Raw genomic sequence first — 22,993 nt, forward strand, 5'->3', positions numbered from 1 at the left:
GACGCGCTTCGAAAGGCGGAGGGCCGCCTCGCTCGGAGAGCAAGTTCTTTCTCCACGGGGGGGGGGATGGGGAGAAAAACCGGCCGGGATAAGGGACGGGCGCTGTTGCCCTCAGTAAAGATGGCGGCCGCCCTGTTTAAACATGGTGGGGAAGGCCTCGGAGGGACAGGGAAGGTTTTTGAGAGGCGGAGCTCCCCCTTCTTTGATAGGGAGAGTGGGAGCGTGACGAGCAAAGGCTGCGACGCCCGGAGGTGGAGGCAGCAGGTAAGGAAGGGGGGGGCAGCCTGGGTGGCTTGTCTTGACCTCTCACTCAGGTGGGAGGGAACTGAATGGGGGGGGTGTCCATTGAACTGAATGGGGGATCCATTGAACTGAATGGGGGCTCCAGAAGGGAAGGGGAGGCCACACAGTGACTGCTGGGCAGTGTCACAGGGTGTGTTACTCATTGGTTACCCAGCAGATAAATGCTCTGGGAGGTTGTCCTTTTTCAATAAACAAAGACACTGGTCCAGATCCTGCACTCCTTTATTCTCTTCCTCCCTCCCCTTGGACTGTTTTGGGCCAGGGCTTAATCCAGTTTAGGGCGTGCAGTGGCTGGGGAGGCAGGTGAGGCAGTGCCTCTCCACCGGAGTCCTTTGAAAAGCACTGCCACCGTGGGAGGCACCCAAGCACCCACATGGGTTGTGGGTGCTTGGGTGCCTCCCACGGTGGCAATGCTTTTGAGTGTGGCAAATTGAGTGTTGGTGGCAAATTGAGTGTTGGGCGGGTTAGGACAGACAAAAGAAAATATTTCTTTACTCAGCGCGTGGTCGGTCTGTGGAACTCCTTGCCACAGGATGTGGTGATGGCGTCTAGCCTAGACGCCTTTAAAAGGGGATTGGACGAGTTTCTGGAGGAAAAATCCATTATGGGGTACAAGCCATGATGTGTATGCGCAACCTCCTGATTTTAGGAATGGGTTAAGTCAGAATGCCAGATGTAGGGGAGAGCACCAGGATGAGGTCTCTTGTTATCTGGTGTGCTCCCTGGGGCATTTGGTGGGCCGCTGTGAGATACAGGAAGCTGGACTAGATGGGCCTATGGCCTGATCCAGTGGGGCTGTTCTTATGTTCTTATGTTCTTATGTTCTTTTCAGAGGACTCTGGTGGAGAGGCACTGCCTCACCTGCCTCCCCACCCTGCGCCTCCCATGGTAGTGGCACTTTTCGAAGGGCTCCACTGGGGAGGCACTGCCTTGCCTTCCTCCCCACCCTGCCCCTCCCATGGTAGTGGTGCTTTTCGAATGACTCCGGTGGGGAGGCACTGCCTCACCTGCCTCCCCACCCTGCGTCTCCCACAGTAATGGTGCTTTTCAATGGGCTCCAGTGGGAGGTATTGCCTCGCCTGCTTCTCCACCCTGCATCTTACATGGCAGTGGCGCTTTTCAAAGGACTCCAGTGGGGACGGGAGACACTGCCTCCTCTGCCTCCTCACCCTGCACTTTACATGGTGGTGGTGCTTTGTGAAGGACTTCAGTGCGGTGGCATTACCTCACCTGCCTCCCCACCCTACAACTCAAATGGGCAGTGGTGCTTTTCAAAGGACTCCGGTGGGGGGCTTTGCCTCACCTGCCTCCCCACCCACTGCACGTTCCTAATTTCCAGGCCAGAGCCCCTCCTCCCATGTTAGGGGTTCCCACCCATTTTTCCACTCTTATATGGAGATGTTGTGCTTCCATGTATACTTGATTTATTTTATCTGCTTTATTTTTGAATACTGTAGTTAGAATTCCACACTAGTAGTAGTCATGCTCTAATTATACATTGACGCTGCAGAGAAATGCCCTGAACCTGCTTGGTCTCTTGCATTCTATGATCATTTGGCCCCTCCCATTGACATTTCTTCCCTGATTTTCTTTATATTGATAATATCCTTGCTCAGCAGAACAGGTACATTGAATAACTCTTCATACACCTGGTAATGTGTGGTTTCTTCCTTGTGCAAGCTTCATTCTTTTCCTCAGAATGCCAGATACAAGGAAGGGCACCAGGATGCAGGTCTCTTGTTTTATTGTGCTCCCTGAAGCATCTGGTGGGCTGCTGTGAGATACAGGAAGCTGGACTGGATGGGCCTATGGCCTGATCCAGCAGGGTTCTTCTGATGTTCTTATGCACTGTTCCGCTGCTGAACAATTTGGAGGGGCAGGAAGGTCTTCCTAGTACTTAATCAAAGTCTCTCTTTTTTCCCCCTGGTGGAACAATTGTGTAACAGTGCCACATGTGCTTATTCAGAAGGAAATCCCACCAGATTGCAGGTCTCTTGTTGTCTTGTATGCTCCCTGAGGCACCTGGTAGGCCACTGTGAGACACAGGAAGCTGGACTAAATGGGCTTTGCTCTGATCCATCAGGGCTCTTCTTATGTTCTTAACAATAAATCTGTTAGTCCTTAAAGTGCCACCAGACTCTTTGTTGTGTTTGCTGTGATTTATTTCTTGCTTTTGATGAACCACTGCCTGTGAGGGAAACTGTTTTACACCCCCCCAGTCCCATAGCCCCCCACATTTATTTAATTGATATTCATGCTCATAAACTCCATGCTGCTCCAGCCTGCTTTGTGTGAGCATTGCTGTAGTTTCTGCCTTCTGAAAGTTCTGTTGGCCCAAAAGCATTGTTGGAGACAAGGAGAGAGTAAAATGAGAATCGTATTTTCCCAGATCTTTGATAAGGCTTTATTTTTTAGCCAGAAAAAGGAAATTTGTATTAAGTATTCTTGTGGGACTGTTGCTGGAATAGCATTTAATGCTAATAATAGTAACCTAATTGCAGGCTTGCCCAATGAGGCCAAACATCTGTCTAGTACAGTATCCTTTCTCTTACAGCGGCTAGCCAGGTGCCTCTGGAAAGCCCATAATCCTTGCTAGCAACCGATATTTACAGGTACATACACTCTTTTAGGTGTCCAGCTCAGGCATTATGTTGCTGTAATCTTGTTGAGTAGAGCAGAACAGGTGTCCCCTGGTATCTGCAGGGGATACGTTCCTCTCCCCCCTGCAGGTACTAGAAACACAGATAAGGGGGAACCCTATCCCCTGCTGCACCCAGTGGCCGATTACACAGGCCAACATACATTTTGCTTCCTTAAACGTTACACCAATTCCTGGGTATAGTTGGGGTGCCGATTCCAAAATGGCATCCGTTTTGCCCTATCACGTCTAGTTTTGGAGTCACGGCATAGCCTCTTTAGTGAATGGTGCAAGCAACTTCCTCATGAGGAAGCCTACACCATGGCTTCCTCATGAGGAAGCTGCTTGAACCATTCACTAATGAGGCTATATCTCCTAAACTAGACATGATAGGGCAAAACAGGTGCCATTTTTGGAATCAGCACCCCAAATTCATATCAAACCACCATAAAGTTTGGGAAAAACTTTTATCACCCTCAATTTTGTACGCCTGTTTTACCTTTGTTTAGGTAGATTACATTTGCGTGAAGTGATAGAGGCTGGTTTTTTGCTTTTTTTTTTAAGAAGAGCACGAGAGCGAGTGAGCTGGAGAGCTTTTTTTTTTTTTTTTTTAAAGCTTCCAGCAAACTCTGGTCACTTTTTTAAGATTCTGACATGCTAACAAACTCAGAGCTAGCAAAGATGGCCCACGTCTATGCTTATGTCACTTCCTCCTATTTTCCTATCTAAAGAATGGAGAAACCTATCAAAAACATGGCAGCCCCCATAGTGTACGGAGTGTATGGAAACATGGTGACCTCCATACAATTGACTTCAGTGAGGAGATGTCATTTTGTTGTTTTCAAATTAACCACCCTGGAAATATGCTAATAGCATGCTGGAAACATAACTTCTGCCAGTTCTCCTATTAAAAAAAAAAAAATACAGCCAAGATCTCTTACTTCTGCTAACACTTTAAGCCTAGAAGAGAGTATGAGCAAATGTTAATTTCTGTTGCTTAGTCTCCCTTCTAGGCTGAAGGCTGCTTGCCTCCTCATCTGGCTATAAGCTTTTTGCTTATAGTGTTTGTACAAGCAAGAGACATTGTCTCTTCACACAAATGTAATCGACCTAAACAAATATAATGGGCTGGGGTGGGGGGGGAGAAGGGGGAGGATAACCAGATCCCTGGATACCTAGGTATGCCTGTTTTGTTAGCCCTGTGTTTTATATGTGAAGACTGAGAAGCATGGCTTGCCTAAGGTCACCTAGTGAGTTTATGGACTGGGGAATTCCCAGTGAATGACTTAGCCACTATGCCACACCACTGCTGCCATTTACAGTCACCTTCCTTACACTGCAGACAGAGCACTCTGAGTGATGCCCAAGAAGTTCCAAGGGGAGAATACCAAGTCGGCAGCTGCCCGTGCAAGGAAGGCTGAGGCCAAGGCAGCAGCTGATGCCAAACGACAGAAAGAACTGGAGGATGCCTTCTGGAAGGATGAGGACAAACACGTCATGAGGAAGGAACAGAGGAAGGTATATGGGCCAGGGAGGGAGCTTTTGAAGATTTTTGAGGGCTTTGGTGGGTTCTTAGGAGACTTCGGGAACCAGGAAAGGTGGAATATGGATGCAGAAGAAATGGCACCCACAAAAAGGTGTGTGTTTTCAAACTTTAAACAAGTAAAGTATCTAGACCAGTGGTCCTCAAACTTTTTGGGAGCTTTACTCCCAAAGTGAGACTTTGTGGGGGAGGGGGAAGGGCATCAACACAATCCCCAGGATCGTATCGCTCAGGGGGAGCAAGGGAGTGCTTTTACTTACATTGTGTTAGGGCAAGCAGCAGGAGGTGCCGGGAGCTCACGCAGCCCTCCCCGAAGCTTGGAATCTTCAGAAATGGCAAGCACAAGCCACTTCCAGTCTGTGAATGCAACCAGGAGGTGGCTTGCACTTGCTATTTCTGAATATTCCAAACCTCAGGGTGCCCTGTGGAGGTCTGTGCGGCGCTCCCTGCACCTCCTGCTGCTTGCCCTAACACACAGTAAGTAAAAGCACCTCCCCTCGCCCCCTTAGCAATGTGATCCTGGGGATTGCGTCGCTGCTTCCCCCTTCCCTGCCCCTTAAAGTGATGGGGAAGCATTACATGTACTGGTGGGTTGCCAGCCACCAGTTTGAGAACCACTGATCTAGACCTGTTAGAGCAGAGCTTTTGGGTAGCTTGTGCTTGAAGGTATTCCTTTCCTCATATCCTCCACATGTATTCTGTGCTTTCCTTTGTAGCATGTGAACCAACCAAGCCTTTCTCAACCCTCAGTTCCCTTGCAGATTCTACTGCTCTCTTTCATCCACAATCCCCCAGGCTTACACAGCCAAGCTACCATTTTTTCCTTGTCACTTCTTGGGTAATCTTCTGCTTCATATTTTGGGGGCTGAAAGAATTGGATTAAGAGTGAAGCACACAAGACTCCAAGTTGTTGCTACTTGGGGTACATTTGGAGACTGGCTTGGGATGGAAAGTGCAAACAAATCAATTTCCTAAACCAGTGGTTCTCAATTTTTTTCAGTTGGCGGCTCCTTTGACCTACTCGGCCATTGGCCATGGCCCCCCATTAGGGCTACAATTCTATACATTGTATAGGGTGTTAGGTTTTTAGCAAGGATTCCATGGCTCCCCAGACTGGTTTCCATGATTCCCTGGTGAGCCATGGCTCACAATTTGGGAACTACTGCCCTAAACACATCTAGCTTGAAATATTGTTTCACAATACTAGCACATCTAGTATTGAAATATAATTTAATACGTCCTAATTGCTAGCTACTTAAGTGGTCCTAGGAATACTGGTCTTCTGTACCTAGTGGCAACTAAGCTGGTGTACCTTCCATGAACCAACAGCTGGTTTCAACAGTATATGTGGCAAATCATTCACCTAGTCATCTTTGTGCTTTATTAAGCCTCGGTTTGACGATATCCCATCAGGTAACCTTATGACAAGTGAAAACCACCTGGCTTCCATCACACCCCTTTACCTGGAAAAGTGGGACACATGTCAATTATGTCATGATGGACACATGCTTGATTGACATATGTCATTCTCCATAGGATGGTTGCCTAGGAGCTATTGTCTCTGATGAAAGCGTGAGTGAGCGAGCGCATGCACGCACGCACTCATGCCTATTTGGGAACAGTGTTTCAAACAAAAAATAAAGCTACTGCAAGAGGGTGTCACAATAGCGTTTAAGATGCTGAGCCAGCACAGAAGCCTCTGGGAGACTGAAGTGTCCAAAAATAAAGAAAATTGGCCAAAAATAGGAGAGGAGGCAGGGTGGTTTTTAAATTGCTGTCTCTGGAAAAACAGTGTGATGCTGAGGATGTCTGTCTTGCTTGGCTTACTTTTGTTCAAGATGTTTTAAGCCTTTATCATTCCCTGAATTATGGCTGGACAGAAAAGACAGAAAAGGTATATTGAAACCCAGCCAAAAATTTTTCAGAGTACTTATGTATACTGAGGTCTGGTCTAGAGGGTAGAGACTCCGTTAGCCCGCAGATAACATCAGAACGTCGCCAGTTTGAGGACACTGGCAGCTCCCTGAACGGCTGAGAATGGCGAGACCTTGAAGCAGCTGACAAGCCCAGCTGAGTGATTCCACCTGCTCTTGGTGTGAGCAAGAAGCATCTTGGCTGCCCTCCATGTGAGAGATGGAGCTGCTTGTCAGCCTGCGTGGAAGAACTGGAGGCCAGAAGTGAGACCAAACCAGGAAGAGCCATTCTGAAATGTCAGTTCTTGAAAGAGAGAACCTTTATGATTGTAAAAATCCCCTTAAGGGATTTAGAAATGCCTGCCTATGTAAACCGCCTTGAATAAAGTCAGAGGAGTAATCCGATGACCAGAAAGGCGGTATATACATACCTAGTTGTTGTTATAATATCCTTACAACAATACTGACTAATGTAGGTTAGTGTTATTGACATTGAGATACACAGCTCTGTCTTGGGCAGCCCAATCCTACCTAACTCCACCCTGCTGTGCTGATGCAGGCATGCCAGTGGTGCTCGAGCTACATCCTAGGGTGGAGGGGGCAGTTGCAGAGGTCTCCTCAGGTTAAGGGTACTTTTGTTCCTTTATCCTTGGAAAAGCCACCACTTTTCCTATGGATCTCCTTGGTTCTATGCCAGCTAAGAGTTTCCTGCACTTGACTGAGATATCCTTCCAGGGGGTCACAAAGGCTTAATTGTTCCCATCAGAGAGGTTCTTGAGGGACAAAAGTAGGGTGTGTGCTGCAGTCATATTCAGGTTGTTGGTGGGAGAGGCTCCCTGGAGACCAAATCTGAAAAGACTGTCCAGGTGACCAGGTCTCTGGGCAGTTGGGACTGGATTTATTATGCAGGAGGACTTTTACTTATAGCAAAGATACACCAAGATAGAGCACCCAAATTTGCAAAGAGATCTTAGAGGAAAAGAGGCACGCTGATGCCCTACTTCAGCCTAGGTGCCCCCTAATGGCTCTTGATTTTCAGTGATTTTCAGTGCAGTGATTTTCATTCTTTTTAATCTCATGGCACACTGGCAAGGCAGTAAAATGGTCAAGGCACACCATTAGTTTTTTGACAATTGACAAGGCACACTGTGCTGCCATTGGGACGGGGTTCACATCCCCAATGGCCCTACTAATAAATGACCCTCTACCAAATTCCTGTGGCACACTTGGGGACCATTCATGGCATACCAATGTGCCATGGCATAGTGGCTGAAAATGGCTGATTTAGTGTGATCTTCTCTAAGAGTTCAGCTTGACCTCATCCCCTCCAGTGCGAAGTCCTGCCTAGCTCTTGAGGATTGCCAGCTTGAAATCAAAATGGAGTTAAGACTGTACATATTTTTGGAAAAGGAGGTCTTTGGCAACCCCAGCTATTTTGATTAAGTCCAAATTCTGCAATATCAACTTCGCATTCTTATTCTGCAGGATAGTAACACTCCACTTAAAAAAGGCGGTTGAATGTTGGCTCACCAAGTCTCTGCTCAGAGCAAGGAGAAAGAGATGTGCTTACAGCCACTTAAGGCCATTTTCTCAATGTGCATCTGCTTTTTTTATCTTGTAAAGGTTCAAGAGTGTTCAAGTTCAAGGTTCCCTAGTGAGAACAGACTCTGGGTTCCTCCTGAATGCATTGTGTTCTTCCTTCCCCCCTTTTTTGTCTGCTCCTTCCATCTATATAGACAAAGTGGGTTGTTTCTCTGCAGAGCTGCTTGGGCAGCTTTCTGTAAAGTAACAAAGCCTGCAGAAACAGCTTCAAAGCATGGGAGACTCCAGACTCCCTGCAGTGGGGTTTGGAAGCATTAAGGCAAGCATCGTAGCAATTTTTTTCCCTTTGTTCTTTCAAAAGTCCACCTAATTGAACATAATTTAATCTCTGTGTGATTTGAGCTGTAGTTGTGGGCACTTTGTTTGATGCCTGGTGTGGAGAAAGTGGTTGATGCCTGGTGTGGAGAAAGACCTTTTTCTCCTTGCATAAAACTAGGACTTGGAGGTCCCCCAATGAAACAGATCAGTAGGCAAAAGAACAAAGGCAGGCAAAAGTGCTTCTTCACACAATGTATGAGTTTTCACACAGCATAAGGAAAAAAAACACAATTTACAGGGTTTTCTGTAACTAGGTATTTGTTTTTGGGAGCCTCTATATGGGAAGGTTTTATGCAACTATCAAGGCTAATAGACATTGGTAGACTTTTCTGCCATGAATTTATTTAACCCTTTATAACAAAGTTTTTGGCAGGAGCGTCACATTGTCTCTCTGACACTGTGTTGGGGGGAAAAAAAGAATTAATTTATATTTAAAATTTGAATAAATTTACATAAGTTTACATGAATATATTAAAGATGAACTTATATGAATTAATGAAGGTCTTGCAATAGCTCAAAGCCTACAAAAGGTCTTGCACAAAGCAAGGCTGGCCTTTCCTTTGCTGCCACTACTGCATCACAGACATGAAACAACAAGCAGTGGAGGGAGCTCTCATCCCACAGCTCATGCAAGAGGTCAAACAGTCGCCCTCACACTGAGAACAATTGTGTTGGTCCAGTGTAGGCTCCAACAAATATCTGGAGGACCAGAGGCTCATTGGAGGCTGGGGGCACCCTGAGGGCCACATTGAGAGGCCTTGAGGGCCACAAGTGGCCCCAGGGCCGGGGTTTGGGCACCCCTGCTTTATAAGAAGAACTCTGTTGACTTGGACCACCAAAAGGTTCAGCTACACAGCTGCCCTTTCCCACAGTGGCCAGCCAGATGCTTCTAAGAGACCCACAAGCAGGACATGATGGCCTTCTCCCATTGTCTGCCTAACCGATATTTACTGGCCTACTGTCTCTGAACATGGAGGTTCAATTCTAATATCATGACTAATGGCTATTAGACCTTTTCTCCTCTGTGAACTTGCCGAATTCCTTTTGAAAGTCATCTAAGCCTGTGCATCTCAGGTTAGTTGTGGATTGTGTGAATAGGAACTCCCTAACTTCTCCTGAATTGACAGCTTGTCAGTTTCACATGATAATCCTAAACTCATATATTGTAAGTGAGGGATTCTCTCTTAATGTTTCACTCTCACAACACCACAAGTAATGTCATTGACCTCTATCCAGTCTCTCCCTAGTTTTCTTCCTATTTTCCTCTAAACTAAAAAGGAAATTGTTCTTTCTTCATCAGGAGGGTATTCCAGTTGCCTTGATTATTTTGAGTGCATCTTCTCAAACTCTGCAGAGTTTATTCTTTTTTGAGATAGGGAGAGCAGAAGTGGATTCCTTCCTGTTTTTATTGCAGTTTTCATAGCTCTTTTCAGAGCAACTCAGTCTTGGCATCCGAAAGGTTAGGCTACTGAAGAGCAATTTTGCCATGGGCTCCTGCTGAGCTTCTGGGCTTATCAGCAATTTGAATGTAGGCACCTCTGTCAGTTGCACCATGCACTGAATATATCCATTGCACAATTTCCTGAATTGTGCAGGTGTCCAGATCTTGGAGCATGGAGGATCCCCATCTCAATCCCTTGGCATCTTGATCATTGACAGCAAAACAGTTGCCCTATCTGTCCAGGTGATGGCAGCACCAGACCAGTCAAGCCAGAGAATGGGTAAGCCTCATTCAACCAAAGCTTTGTTTCCTATGGCATAAGTCCTGTGAATGAAGGGCTCAGCTCTGGCATAACTTTGTCTTCCCCCCCCTCCCCCAAATAACCCAGCAGTACCTTGGTCATGCTTCTTCCAGGGCAGTGCTTGCCAGATTGCTCTTCTAAGCCAACCATCCTAACAATCATTGCCAATGTGGTGTTGGAATTGGCTGCCCTCATGTGGATTTTGTTCTGGAAGGATTCTGTGAACTAAAGCTGGCAGGGGTATCTTGCTGATATCTGATATCTTGCTAGGAAGACTATGTGGATAGGGCTGATGTTTTCCTGATTTCTGCTCAAGAGGGAAAGAATGAGATCCTTGCAAGAGCTTAACATGTACTGAACAACTTGGATTATTGCTAATTTCTTTTAGTTCTTACTTCTCCAGTGCCTTCTGGAATATGGGGGTGTGTGCAGCTCTGTAGTAGAGCACTCCTGCATGCAGAAGGTCCCAGGTTCCTTCCAGCTAAAGGGATCTTGGTTGGCTAGCTGGGCTGGAAAGGCCTCTTTCAGCTGGAGATCTTGGAGAGCTACTGCAGATCAGAGTAGAAAGCACAAAACTTGATGAGCCGCTAGTCTTGACTCTATCAAGCAGCATCAGATGTTTTTGAGCAAATATGTTTAGCTTTTCTTAACTTCTAGTCAGAAGGCCTATAGCTCATTGTTGTATCAAATGCTTTATCTGCAGTAAGTGTCCCAGTTTCACTTTCTTACAAAGGATCTTGGGCAGTAGGGCTGGCAAAGAATGCCTTCTTCTACTGGAGAACTGCTTTCAATACTGAACTAGATGATCTGACTCGGCATATATGTTGACTGGTAACTCTAGGATTGGGGGAGGCCACCCTTCCAACCTTTGATAAAAAGGCTGAATTTCTGGCAACTTTCTATTAATGTTATCCCGTTCTTTACCTCATTGTACTTATAGATAATGAGTGAGTTTATCACAATTGCAATACAGTACACTTAAAAAACAAACTAGTTTTAAGTTATGGTTCCATTTTTGAAAATGAATTGTTTATAATGTTGGTAGATCAGATTTAACCCTCTCCCTCCAGCTTTAACCCTCTCTTTAAGTTCTCCAGGCTCTTCAAATGTTTATCTGTTGTCTTTCTGATGAGACACCTAAGTGATGCACACAGTACTGTATTTAAGGCCTACTCCAAATGTTCTGTGGGAATATACATGAATGGGTTTCAACTCATGTGGGATCTGTAATTGCATGTTCACTGCAATCCAAAGCTTTCTTTGTGGCAAAAGCAGCACTAGTCCCTCCTCCCACACTATCAATTATCCTCTATAAGCTTTCTGTGTTTACAGAAATCCTGAGCACTTAACCACTCAGGTAAGGGTGGGGGAAGGGGGAGATGTGGTGAATGGTTCTGCAGGAGAACAGTTTAGGATGGTGTCCTACCAAACTTCGATATCGAGACCCATGTGGTTTTTGCAATCTTATGTTAAGAAACCGACATGGAAGATTCTAAACTCGGGATTAAGAAGTGAAAAAGTTGGAAAGAGGTACTTGCATATTTTGTGGCAAGAAACTCACAGAAAAGGAAACCCATGTGGGGTTTGCATCCAAACATGTATTTGTTACTGTGGGAAATGCCCATAGCCCATTTCCATGTTGGTTTTTGCACATTGGTTTTGCCCCAAAACTCTGACCGAAGGCCAGTTGTGTTCAGTCTTTCAATCCACAGTTGCCTTTTGAGAGTGAAAGCAGTTACAGCTTCAGCTAACTGTCAGCTCTGAAACATCCATTTAACGTTGGATAAGAGCCCTAATTAAAGGCACCTCTGTAACTCACTGAAATATGAGGCTGTCCTTGGGGAACAAGGGGTGAAAATCCAGCCAGGAAGAAGAGTGTTGCTTTTCTCTCTGGGAGGTTCCAATTTCAAACCGTGGCTTCTGGGGCATTGAAGTGTCTCCAGATTGTGGTGTTTCTCTTGCTTGTTTACTGCTGAAAGCGCCAGGGTTAATTTGCTTAATGCTTCCTGTTTCACTTGTGATACAAGCTGTTTAGCTCTGCAGATTCAGAGTGCTCTTTTTCCTGGTTCTTTTGTTCTCCCCATTTCTCTTTCCATCTTTTTTCTCTCTTGTCTTTCTCCCTTTTCTATCAGTCTTGCTCTTGCTATATGCAGTGCTTGTTTCAGGTTGCTGGGGGCACAGCCCTGTGCTGGACCCCCAGGGTGCCTGCCTCTCTGATGGTGCATTGGGTGTAACAATTGCCATCAATCTTGAACAGTATTTCTTAACCAGTGGTACTTATACCACCAGTGGTACTTAAGGTGGTGTCTGATGGTACTCACGGAACCCTCAGACCCTTGCTGCCTGGCAGCAAGACCAGCAATGCAACAAGCAGCAGGAGGAGGCTTGGCAGACAGAGCTCCAGCGTGCACTTCTTGCCTGCTTGAAAATATCCTCCCATCTGCCCTGAGCCCCTTATTGGTGTTTGTTGCATCACATCCGAGCTTCCAGTGTGGAAGTAACTGGTGATGACATCATCGCCATCACCAGTGGTACTTTCAGTAGGTGAACCATGCAAAGTAGAATGGTAGGGGACAAATGTTGAGAAACACTGACCTTGAGAGTTCCCAGACAGTCTGTGCAGGTGGGTCTTTTGCTGGTTTTTGACTTGGTTGGCCCCTCAGCCTGATATCACTCAGGCTACATGAGTCATTTGGATCTGAGAATTCATTGTTTTTCAACCCTCAGACTCTCTTCTCCTCCCCACCATGTCTTTCTTCTTTCTGCTTTCATCTTTTTCTCCTCTCCTAATTCATTTATTTTCTCTTTCTGTCTCTCTTCTAGTTTAGTTCTTTCTTATTGTTTCTTCTTTCTTCTAGTTTAGATCTGTCTGAAGACCTTTCTTGAATTCCTCCTATTCTGATGTGTTTCCTTTTCTTCTGACCTCTGGCCCTTCATGCTCCCATTTAAAATTAACAGTGGAAAATGCACTTGGGTTTATTTTTGTCAGCAGTCCCAGTCAGATGCCCACTGGCTGGCTCCTTCCTCTTAGGAGAGGGAAGGCTTTGTTTTGCGAAGCCTTTGTTGCTCATGCCCCAGGCATTCTTGTAACCTGTTAACAGATTGGGATGGTCCTGGGCAGGCATCTGCAAGGAATGGAGTTACCTCCTAAGTTCTGTGCTTCAGTGGATAGTAGTTTCCAGAGCCATTGCCAGGATTAGGAGCTGCCTGTGACCTGGTGTTTTTATACAGTATCGGTATTGCAAAGTAAGCTGCATCCAGCCTACCTGATGCTTTTCTGTGCCTCCTGTCCTTGGCCATCTGTGTTTGACACTCATTTCTTGCCAGCATCTCCTACTCCAGGATATGTGGCATCACTTGCCTTAGAGACCCTGAAGACCTCCTTAGGCACTACTGAATGCATGAGTGAACTGACTCTTGGAACAAATTTGTGCCAAAGCATACAGCCTATCCCTTCTTGCCTCTCTCTATCTCCTCATCTATGCTATGGAAGTTAGCCATTCCTGTTGTAAGACTTCATTTTTTTCAGCATTTGTAGCCCACCTTTTCAAAGAAAGCCCAGGGTGCCGGGGGTGGGGGAGGCACCTGGGGCTCCTGACCAGCAGCTGGACCCCTACCCCTATAGGGGCAGTAGCTTATGTAAGGCCTCTCTTCCAGGCCTTTCTCATCCCTGGCCCTCTTCTTATATTCCCCTGACCTTGACTGGTCCCTCCCCGCTTCCTGGTTCTACTCACCTAACCTCATTGCCCTCTGGATCCTAAGCCTTCTCTCCTGGGAGTTGGAAAAGCACCTGTGGGTATTTGTCACACCTAGCCGTTCCTTAGCCACTCTGTTGAGCACCAGTGCATCTGTTGCTTCAGTGAACCAATGATCTGTACCTTGCCCCACTGAGGCCTTTCAAGGGTGCCCAGCCCTTTGCCCATCGGGCACACTGCTTCCCTGGGTTGGTAAGTCCATCCCTGGACAAGCCTTAAATATTAAAATTCACAGTAAAATAACAATATACACTTTAAAGCAAAAAAACAAACAGGGCAGTGAATAAAAATTACATTTTTTCAAAAATGCCAACCATCCACTTACCAGCAGTGTAATTTTGGGGTTGTGATGGTTACAGGATTCTGATCAATTAGATCTAGGAGTGAGTGTGATTGGTGGGGAGAGACAGAGAGAAAAGAAGAAGCTGATGCGGTTTCTCAGTAATCTTCCAAGAGCAAAAGGGAAAATAATGTGTGATTACATGTTCCTAATGCTTCTGAGTCCACCCCAGGGAGTTCTAGTCTTCTTTTGTACCCTCATGTATTTTAAGCCTGAAGGCTTCAGATACTTCAGAGGGGAGGTCCAGGCAGTTCTGGAGAGAAAGGACTGCTTCGTCTACAGATATGGAAGGGACCGAAGGAAAAAAAGTATGAGGAATTCAGGAGCAGCTAAGTGTTCACACTAGGGGAGAGTCAGTCTCTTGATCTGCTTTGATGTTACTTCTTTTGCATGGGGGGTGGGAGAGAAGCAAAGGCAGCCCTAAGAAATTGGCTTCCTATGGCTACAAGCACACCTTTTCATTCTTACTCTGAGCATAATGTGGGGGAAAAAATTAACCCCCTTTAGATATGGGGAGCTATCACCCTGCAGAGCGAGAATTGTTTGCAAATTTGATATTGCAGAATTTGGACTTGATCAAGACTGGGGATAGCTGTCTTACTGAAGAAAATACCGGTAATCTTCCTCTAGCTAATTCCAGTCTTCCTTCTCTACTGACTTTTCACAAGTGACTTCTAGTTGGGAATTGCTCACTCTCATTTGATCTTCCTTACACTGGACTCTGCAAAACACCCTTGAGTAGGGCACTGTTCATTGCGTAGCCTTTTGACCTTGTTTACAAATGATCTCTTCCCCCATTTCAGGTATCTGGTAAGCGGATGATGGCTTATACCATAATTGTCTTTTTCTTAATTTTTTTAAAGACTTCCCAACCTTTGTATGGGGCATGTGTCTTTCTTGTTGTTGGGCAGTGGCAGTAGTAGCATAACTGGTGCTTATGTTGTAAGGAACACAACTGGAGGATGGCAAGACCATGTGGCACCCCCCCCCCCCGCCGTTGCATTTCATTTTGTGAATGGGGAGGGAAGCCATCCCATGTGGTGTATTCTCCTAGAAAAGCCCATAGATCCCCCACCATAAAGCAGCTGGCTTCTTTTGCAAAAGGCATTTCATCAGTGCGTAACTGATAAGATTGGGCTGTAGGATAGCTTCCTATGTTTCCCTATTGGTACCGTATTTTTCGCTCCATAAGACGCACCTAGTTTTTAGAGGAGGAAAACAGGAAAAAAATATTCTGAACCAAACAGTGTAATAAAATATTTAATAAACTATAACAGAATAACATTTGAACCATGTAAAGTGAACAGCAGTCAACAGTGGCATTAAGAACCATTATCACTGTCATTAACAAATGGAGAGACTTAAAGGTTTGAGTACTCTAGTTTTCTGGAAACCCCAAGAACTCATCGCTAGAGTCAGAATTTATGAAGCTCACAAAAGCAGGTGCACACAAATAGGGGATCACATTATCTTTCTGCTACAATGAGCGGCCCGCTTGGAGGCAGGCTGTGCAGCATGGCCTTTCCCAGTTTGAAGAGACACTTTGCCAACAGTCTGAGGCTAAGAGGCAAAGAAGGAAGGCCCATAGCCAGGGAGACAGACCAGGGACAGACTGCACTTGCTCCCGGTGTGGAAGGGATTGTCACTCCCGGATTGGCCTTTTCAGCCACACTAGACGCTGTGCCAGAACCACCTTTCAGAGCGCGATACCATAGTCTTTCGAGACTGAAGGTTGCCAATACAAATACAATGATGTTCTGCCAAATTCCAATCCACTGGGCCTCGTGCCCGCTTAAGGCTGATCAGTCCCCCTTGTGCAACTCACCAGTGCAGCAAGCAAAAGTGAGTCCAGTTCCAGTCCACAGATGCCAAGTAAATCAGTCCCATCAATCAGAGTTGCCAAATCAGAGTCCAGAGCCAATAAGCCAAATTACAGTCCAAGGTCAGGTTCCAGGTAGGTTAGTCAAATCCATCAGGGTATCCAAGTCCAGTCACAATCCACAGTCAGATTCCAAATTCAATAAACCCAGTCAGTCTCCTCTCCTACCTCCAACCTGCACTCCTTCAAAACCCACAAACCCTTTCTGCCTCAGGTACTCCTTATATCCCTGAGGGCCCTATTGCCTTCCAGTGGCTGCAGCTGTATAGCACACTCTGCTGGATGCCCAGGCCTTACCCTTAAAGGGGCCACTGCTGACACCACATCTACCTCCTCGACAGTTCTTCCGTGATTCCAATACAAATGAACAAGTGCAAAGTCCAACCACAACTTGAATTCTCAAGACACAACAAACCTCTGGATTTATGGTGATACCTGGGGCTTGTGCAATAAGCAAACACTGGCATTCTGACCAAGGAGACAGTTTTTTCTTTGTGATGGGGGGGGGGGCTTACATTCAGATGCTGGATGAGGTGAGTGAAAGCGCCCTTCCCCTGCTGTGTGAGTGTGTGTGGGGGGGGGCAGAGCATCTGTGTGTGTAAGAGAAGAGGGCAGCCTGTGTGTGAGAGAGAGGGGGGAAAGTGTTTGTGTTGCAGAGACGTTGTGATGCTCCAGGCTTGGGGTGGGGGGAAAGAGAGGCTGTGATGCTCCAGGCTTGGGGGGGGGGAAGCAAGAGTCTGTGATGCTCCAGGCTTGGGGGGGGGAAGAGAGAAGCTGTGATGCTCCAGGCTTGGGGGGGGAAGAGTCTGTGATGTTCTAGGCTTGGGGGGGGAAGCAAGAGTCTGTGATGCTCCAGGCTTGGGGGGGGAAGAGAGAAGCTGTGATGCTCCAGGCTTGGGGGGGGGGGGAAGAGAGAAGCTGTGATGCTCTAGGCTTGGGGGGGGAGCAAGAGTCTGTGATGCTCCAGGCTTGGAGGGGAAGAGAGAAGCTGTGATGCTCCAGGCTTGGGGGGGGGGAGAAGAGAGAAGCTGTGATGCTCTAGGCTTGGGGGGGGGAGCAAGAGTCTGTGATGCTCCAGGCTTGGAGGGGAAGAGAGAAGCTGTGATGCTCCAGGCTTTGGGGGGGGGGAGAGAGAGAGAGAGAGGCTGTGATGCTCCAGGCTTTGGGGGGGGGGAGAGAGAGAGAGAGGCTGTGATGCTCCAGGCTTTGGGGGGGGGAGAGAGAGGCTGTGATGCTCCAGGCTTTGGGGGGGGGAGAGAGAGGCTGTGATGCTCCAGGCTTGGGGGGGGAGAGAGAAGCTGTGATGCTCCAGGCTTTGGGGGGGGGAGAGAGAGGCTGTGATGCTCCAGGTTTGGGGGGCAGAAGAGAGAGGCTGTGATGCTCCAGGCTTGGGGGGGGGGAGAAAGAGGCTTTCCTGGGAGTAAGCCCCCTGACTCTAATGGGACTTACTTCAGAGTAGGCATGCACAGGATTGGGCAACGAGACTGCCACCCCACCCACGCTTTCCTGGGAGTGAGCCCCACTGATTCTGAGACTTACTTCTGAGTAGACACGCAGGCCTGGGTGCCCTCCAGTGTTGCCACAGTCCGCACCAGCACGGAGGGAAGGCAGGAGCCCCCCAGCCAGCTCAGCCTCTGACTGCCCGGGGAAGCAGAACAGAGCAGAGCAAGCGGGCAGGGGGCGGGGCCAGGGCCAGGGCGGAGGTTTTTTTTTTTTTTAGTATTCGCTCCATAAGACGCACACACTTCCCCCCCACTTTTTGGGGCGGAAAAAGTGCGTCTTATGGAGCGAAAAATACGGTATGCCCAGAGATGTGCTTTCAAAAAGCAGACCTTTTCTCTCTTGGAGACCCTGGAAAGCTGCTGCCATAGACAATACTGAGCCGGATGAATCATGGATGCAGCTTGTACAAGACAGCTTTGTGTGTTCACTTGTTAAGTTTTAAAAGAAAAACTGGTTGTATATTTATCTTTGCAAGCTTTCTTGGGTGGGCAAACACATTTTTAAGGCAGGCTGTAATTGCAATGAATAAATAAATCACAACTGCAATAAGCTTACGCAAAGGATATGAGGAAGTAGAGGATTTTGATAAAACGGTTAGAGCGTGTGTCTCAGCAGAGCGTGTGCAGCTGTGAAATGTATCAGGAAACCTTTCTATCCTTTGTCCACTAATGATATTCAAAGTGGCTTGCAGTTTTGAAAAAAGTCATAAGAACTAAAGTGATTTAACAGTTTATCAACGAATATTCCACAGCAACAAAAGCAAGGCAAGTAAAAAATCCCTGCAGAAAGAGTCCCAGAAGCTTGAGAGAATAATCAGAGGTTGCAAGTGACTGTCTCTAGAAAGGGTGTTCCAAAGATGGGACCACTAAAAAGACCTGTTTGGGTTCTCCACCTGTCTAACCTCTGGAAGCCTTGGCTTCTGGAACAGAGCCACTGATAACAATGCAAATGAATGAGTTGGTTAGTATGTCAGAAGGGGGCTCTTTAGGGCCTTGGATGCAGGCTGGTTTTCTCTCACTGCATAGCAATCTGTAGTGGCACATCATTTCTTAGGAGGCTTACTTTTTCACTCTCTAGGAGGAGCGTGAGAAGCGCCGGCTGGAGCAGATGGAGCGCAAGAAAGAGCTCCAGCGACTTCTGGAAGAGGAGGACTCCAGGCTGAAGGGGAAGTCACCCAAACAGCCTGCCCCAGGCAAAGTCACTCGAGCCCAGATAGACGAGACACTCCGGAAAGATCAGAAGGAAAACGGAGATGCTGGTGAGCAGCTACAATCTCCTGTGATTCCTGCTAGTGGTTATGGTTCTTTTTCTGGATTGGCAGGGAGAGCCTGTGAAAAGGTTGTTGAAGGGAGGACTGTGCAGTAGCAACACTTATACTTTCCACCCCAAGACTGGCAAATGGGAGTAACTAAAGAGCCTAGGCTTTGTTCTCATTAGTCAAACTGTATCTGGGCTGTACTACCCATCCTGAAAATAGGGGCTCAAGTGATTAAATGCTTCTTCATAGAAATTCCCTGTCCATAGAAAATGAGTAGGCTGGAACCCTTCTTGAGATGCTCTAGTTTTCTGTGTAGAAGGCTTTTGAATGCATATTAAAAATGTACCTGCACATAGAAACCTAGCACCGTCAGGGGGAAAGATTCTAGCTTAATCTTCTGCTAGTTTTCTCTATGCAGAGATTTTTAACTTTTGTATGAGGGAGCACACAATCATCTCAGCCTTCACTTGAAAGAATTACAGCCAAGATACAAATTGATTACTGTGAGAATTGGAATCTAGTTTCTCAAACTGAAGTCAGGTGCCCTGGAGAGGCACAAGGTTACCTGTAAAGTGGAAGGGGCATGAAATTCCAGGGAGGAGCATGAAACTCCAAGGAGAGAACAGATCTGAACAAGTGGCCCTTGACTTTCCCACCATCCAAGAATTTGGTGAGTTGATCCCTCTTGGTGTATCTCTCTTCTGCTCCCCTGATGTTGATCCACATTTGATTTCTTATGGGACCAGCTCCACTTCCATTACCCCAATTTAATGTGGAAAGGCATTTAATTCTGGAAGAGCTGCCACTTTTTCCAATGTTCAGTTTCCTGTGTGTGGCATAAGATAGTCTCAAGTCCCAGTATCAGGTCGATGCCACAGGCCACAGATCTTTGTTCTTAATAGCACGCCAAGCATATGTGACAGCACATGCTCATTGCCTGCTCACTTGAAACAGATGAGTGAGCTGTACTGCTATTGGGGTTTCTTAAAGCGCAATCCTAACCTGGGCCAGCATGGCGCTGAGCCCTAGCTGCAGCGCTGGGTGCCGTAAATATGCTGTAAAGCATGTTTTCAGCACCCAGTGAGTAAAGAGCACCAGCACTGGGCCCATGCCAATCAGGTGGGCCCAGCACTGGCAGAAGGAGGATGTGCTGCCACTGGGGTGAGTGCAACCGCCAGGCGGCAGTGAGGCCTCTGGGGGCGGTGGAAGGGTAGAACAAGGGTGGGATGGGGGGAGGAACTGGGGTGGGCGGGGCATGGGAGTGGCAGAGTTGTGCTACACCAGATCCTGAAGTCCAAGTTGGGCTGGAAGGCCTAACACATAGTCTTTCAAGTCTGCGCCAGCAAAATAGCCAGTGCAGACTTGAGGAGCTCCACTGCAAGGCTTGTGGCTTTCCCTGGGGGAAAGAAGACCTCTGGCTGCTTTCCAATGCCAGCAGTAGCCGCTTTGGCACAACTGCTCCATCCGGTGCTGGGAAGCTCAGGATTGGGCTGTTAGTCACTGTTTGAAATAGGATGCTGGAGCTTTGAGCTGATCCAATGAGGTTCATCTTGCATTCTAGTGGAGGTCTATAAGTTGTTATTGGCCATGACAGCTAAATGGAAACTCCATTTATAGAAGCAGCATGCCTCTAAATGAATAGATGCTGGGCACAAACCTACACGCCTAACTTGTGAGCTGCTTCTGGAGGACATCTGGCTGGCTGCCATTGTAAACATGACACTGAACTAAACAGGACATCAGGAGCTAATCCTACTAGGCTGTTGTTATGTTTGGCCTGTGGCAGTTACTAAAGCTGATTGTTGCCCTTTTCTAGTGGAGAAGCAGAAGAGTCATCTTGAGGTGCCCTTGGAGGAAAATATCAACCGTAGGGTCCCAGAGGAAGGTACTGTGGAGGCACGGACCATTGAAGATGCTATTGCAGTGCTCAGGTACTCAAAGGTTTTTTATTTTTTTTTAAGAGGAAAATTTAGTTTGGAATTCCACATTTGATATATAGAAATGCATTGAGAGCTGTTGAGCATATAGCTCCAATTTTTGTAATGGAGTTTGCTCAAAATGTTTGTGGGAATCCCCCAAACCTTCCACCCTCCCCATGTTTAAATAGATACTTTTTATTCTGGAAGGTTTTTGGTGATGCTGCTTTTATGACACTTACTGTGATTGAATTGTATATTTGCAGTTTTAAATGTTACATTGGATTGGATTTTTTTAACTTTTATGTGAATGAATTTCTTTGTTTCAATGGTGAGTTATACATCACATAGTCAAAACTGCATCATTGCATTTGCAAGCTAGAAGATGCTATCTGAATTGAGCAGCTACCATCGACCATTCCATAAAAACACTTTTTAAAACAGAATTTTGGTTGCAGAGGTGACTGAATGTGTCTTCCCATAAGCGAAGCAGCCGACTTTGATCAGTATTGTTTTCACTGGTTGACAGCAGCTCTCTAGGGCTGCAGAATTGGGGGCGGGGGGAGCAGCCTTTTTCAGCCCTCCTTGGAGATGTTTGCCTGGGCTTGAACCTGAGACCTTCTCTGTGCAAAGTAGGTGCTCCAGTTCCAGAACAGACTTTATTCAGAATAGAGCTGAGTCCTCCTTTCTGTTTCATCACTTTCTTCCTCACACCAAGACGGGGTCAAAAGTAAGCAGGATACTGAACTGGGGCTGTTTTTATATACTCTAGAACAGTGTTTCTCAGACTGTGGCTTGGAACTCACTAGGTGGGACCCCATTCATTTCAATATTTTATTTTAAATATATTAGACTTGATGCTCCCATGGTATGTGATTGCATTTGGGGAAATGTTGCAGTCCTGTACTTTTAACAAATTACTATGTGTATTCTTTTAACAATGATAGTTAATGTGGGTAGGATTGCAACTTAGGATTATTAAAAAGTTTCCTGCTTGATGATGTCACTTCCAGTCATGACATCACTACCGGTGGGTCCTGACAGATTTTCATTCTAAAAAGTGGGTCCCGGTGCTAAATGTGTGAGAACCACTGCTCTAGAAGCATGTGAAGCAAGTTCTCTAGGGTGCAGTTCATCTGGTCCAAGTGACTTGAATTCATTTAGGCATGTTAGGTAGTTCTTAACTAGTTCCGTATCAATCTTAATCTGCAGACTTGTGCTGTCCGTGTTTTTATCACCTTTGTGACAGTGTATATATATTTCCCCTCACTGTCCAAAGGGTTTTTTTATTTACTTGTGTTTGGCAGCTGCAATGAAACCCGGAAGCACCATACTAACAGCAGCTACTGGTCCCTGGTCAGGTAACTACCCTCATTAAGGGGGTAGCATCCCATTGAAGGTTGGGAACCACTGATGTATACGATTGCAGCTTTAATTAATTTTTAAAAAAATAAATATGGCTGTTGATGAGAAAAAAATGCTTTTAATGAAGTATATTTGCCCCCACACTTTGACTGGCAAACACTAGTTTAGAGAGGATGCGAAATGTTCTACTGTTGCTTTTTAAAAACCAGTTACTATGGCATGGTCCCAGTCAGTAGAGGGTTGGAGTCCCACAGATCAGCAGTCTACTGTACTCTTTCTTTCTCACACTCTCCGTCACTCCCAATTCTCCTACAGTGTTGCTGATGAACTGGACCGTCACCCAGAACGCCGGATGAAAGCTGCATTCTTGACTTTTGAAGAGGTGAACCTTCCTCGGCTCAAACAGGAGAACCCCAATATGCGACTGTCTCAGCTGAAGCAGCTTCTCAAGAAGGAGTGGATGAAATCCCCTGAGAACCCCATGAACCAGAAGCATGCTACCTATAACAGCCAGAAATAAGACTGGAGAGACAGGAAGAGGACCTCCCTGTCCTCCTTTCCAAAAAACCTTCAAGGGCGGCGGATACCCACATGGCTATGTCCCTCCTTGCTCAACTGTTTTAAGGATCAAAAGATGCAAAGAACATTTTTTTTCTCCTTGCCCCCTTTTCTGTTCTTGATTCTGATTTTCCACCTCATTTGACTCTTAATTAAATCACAAGGCATATCCATCTTAAAATGGGACTTTCTGATCTTCTTGGGGTACAGAGTCAAACCTGCTCCAATAGGCATGAGCTGAACTTGCCTCTGAAATCTGCTGAGATGTTGGTTCCCTAAAGAGCTGGATCCAATGACTGGATAGCCATTGTGCACACTTTCACACACACCCCATGTCTGATAAAGTTGTTGCTGCCTTCA

At 46.5% G+C, this 22,993-nt stretch overlaps 1 protein-coding gene across 1 annotated transcript; it reads left to right on the forward strand.

The window, feature by feature from the left end:
- Positions 1 to 129: 129 nt before the first annotated feature.
- CCDC124 (coiled-coil domain containing 124) lies at positions 130 to 22,993 on the forward strand. Its single transcript, XM_066636239.1, has 5 exons — positions 130 to 264; positions 4,284 to 4,459; positions 18,614 to 18,794; positions 20,611 to 20,725; positions 22,391 to 22,993. The coding sequence occupies exons 2-5, from the start codon at positions 4,301 to 4,303 to the stop codon at positions 22,593 to 22,595; spliced, it is 660 nt and encodes a 219-aa protein (XP_066492336.1). The 5' UTR covers positions 130 to 264; positions 4,284 to 4,300; the 3' UTR covers positions 22,596 to 22,993.

The sequence above is a fragment of the Tiliqua scincoides genome, chromosome 8, assembly GCF_035046505.1.
Source record: "Tiliqua scincoides isolate rTilSci1 chromosome 8, rTilSci1.hap2, whole genome shotgun sequence".
Classification (NCBI taxonomy): domain Eukaryota; kingdom Metazoa; phylum Chordata; class Lepidosauria; order Squamata; family Scincidae; genus Tiliqua; species Tiliqua scincoides.

Bases quoted from the DNA above. Each gene is read 5' to 3' on its own strand.
- CCDC124 (XM_066636239.1), top strand. From the start codon at position 4,301: ATGCCCAAGAAGTTCCAAGGGGAGAATACCAAGTCGGCAGCTGCCCGT. The intron at 18,795-20,610 runs GTGAGCAGCTAC...GCCCTTTTCTAG, and splicing joins GAAGGAAAACGGAGATGCTG to TGGAGAAGCAGAAGAGTCAT. The intron at 20,726-22,390 runs GTACTCAAAGGT...ATTCTCCTACAG, and splicing joins GATGCTATTGCAGTGCTCAG to TGTTGCTGATGAACTGGACC.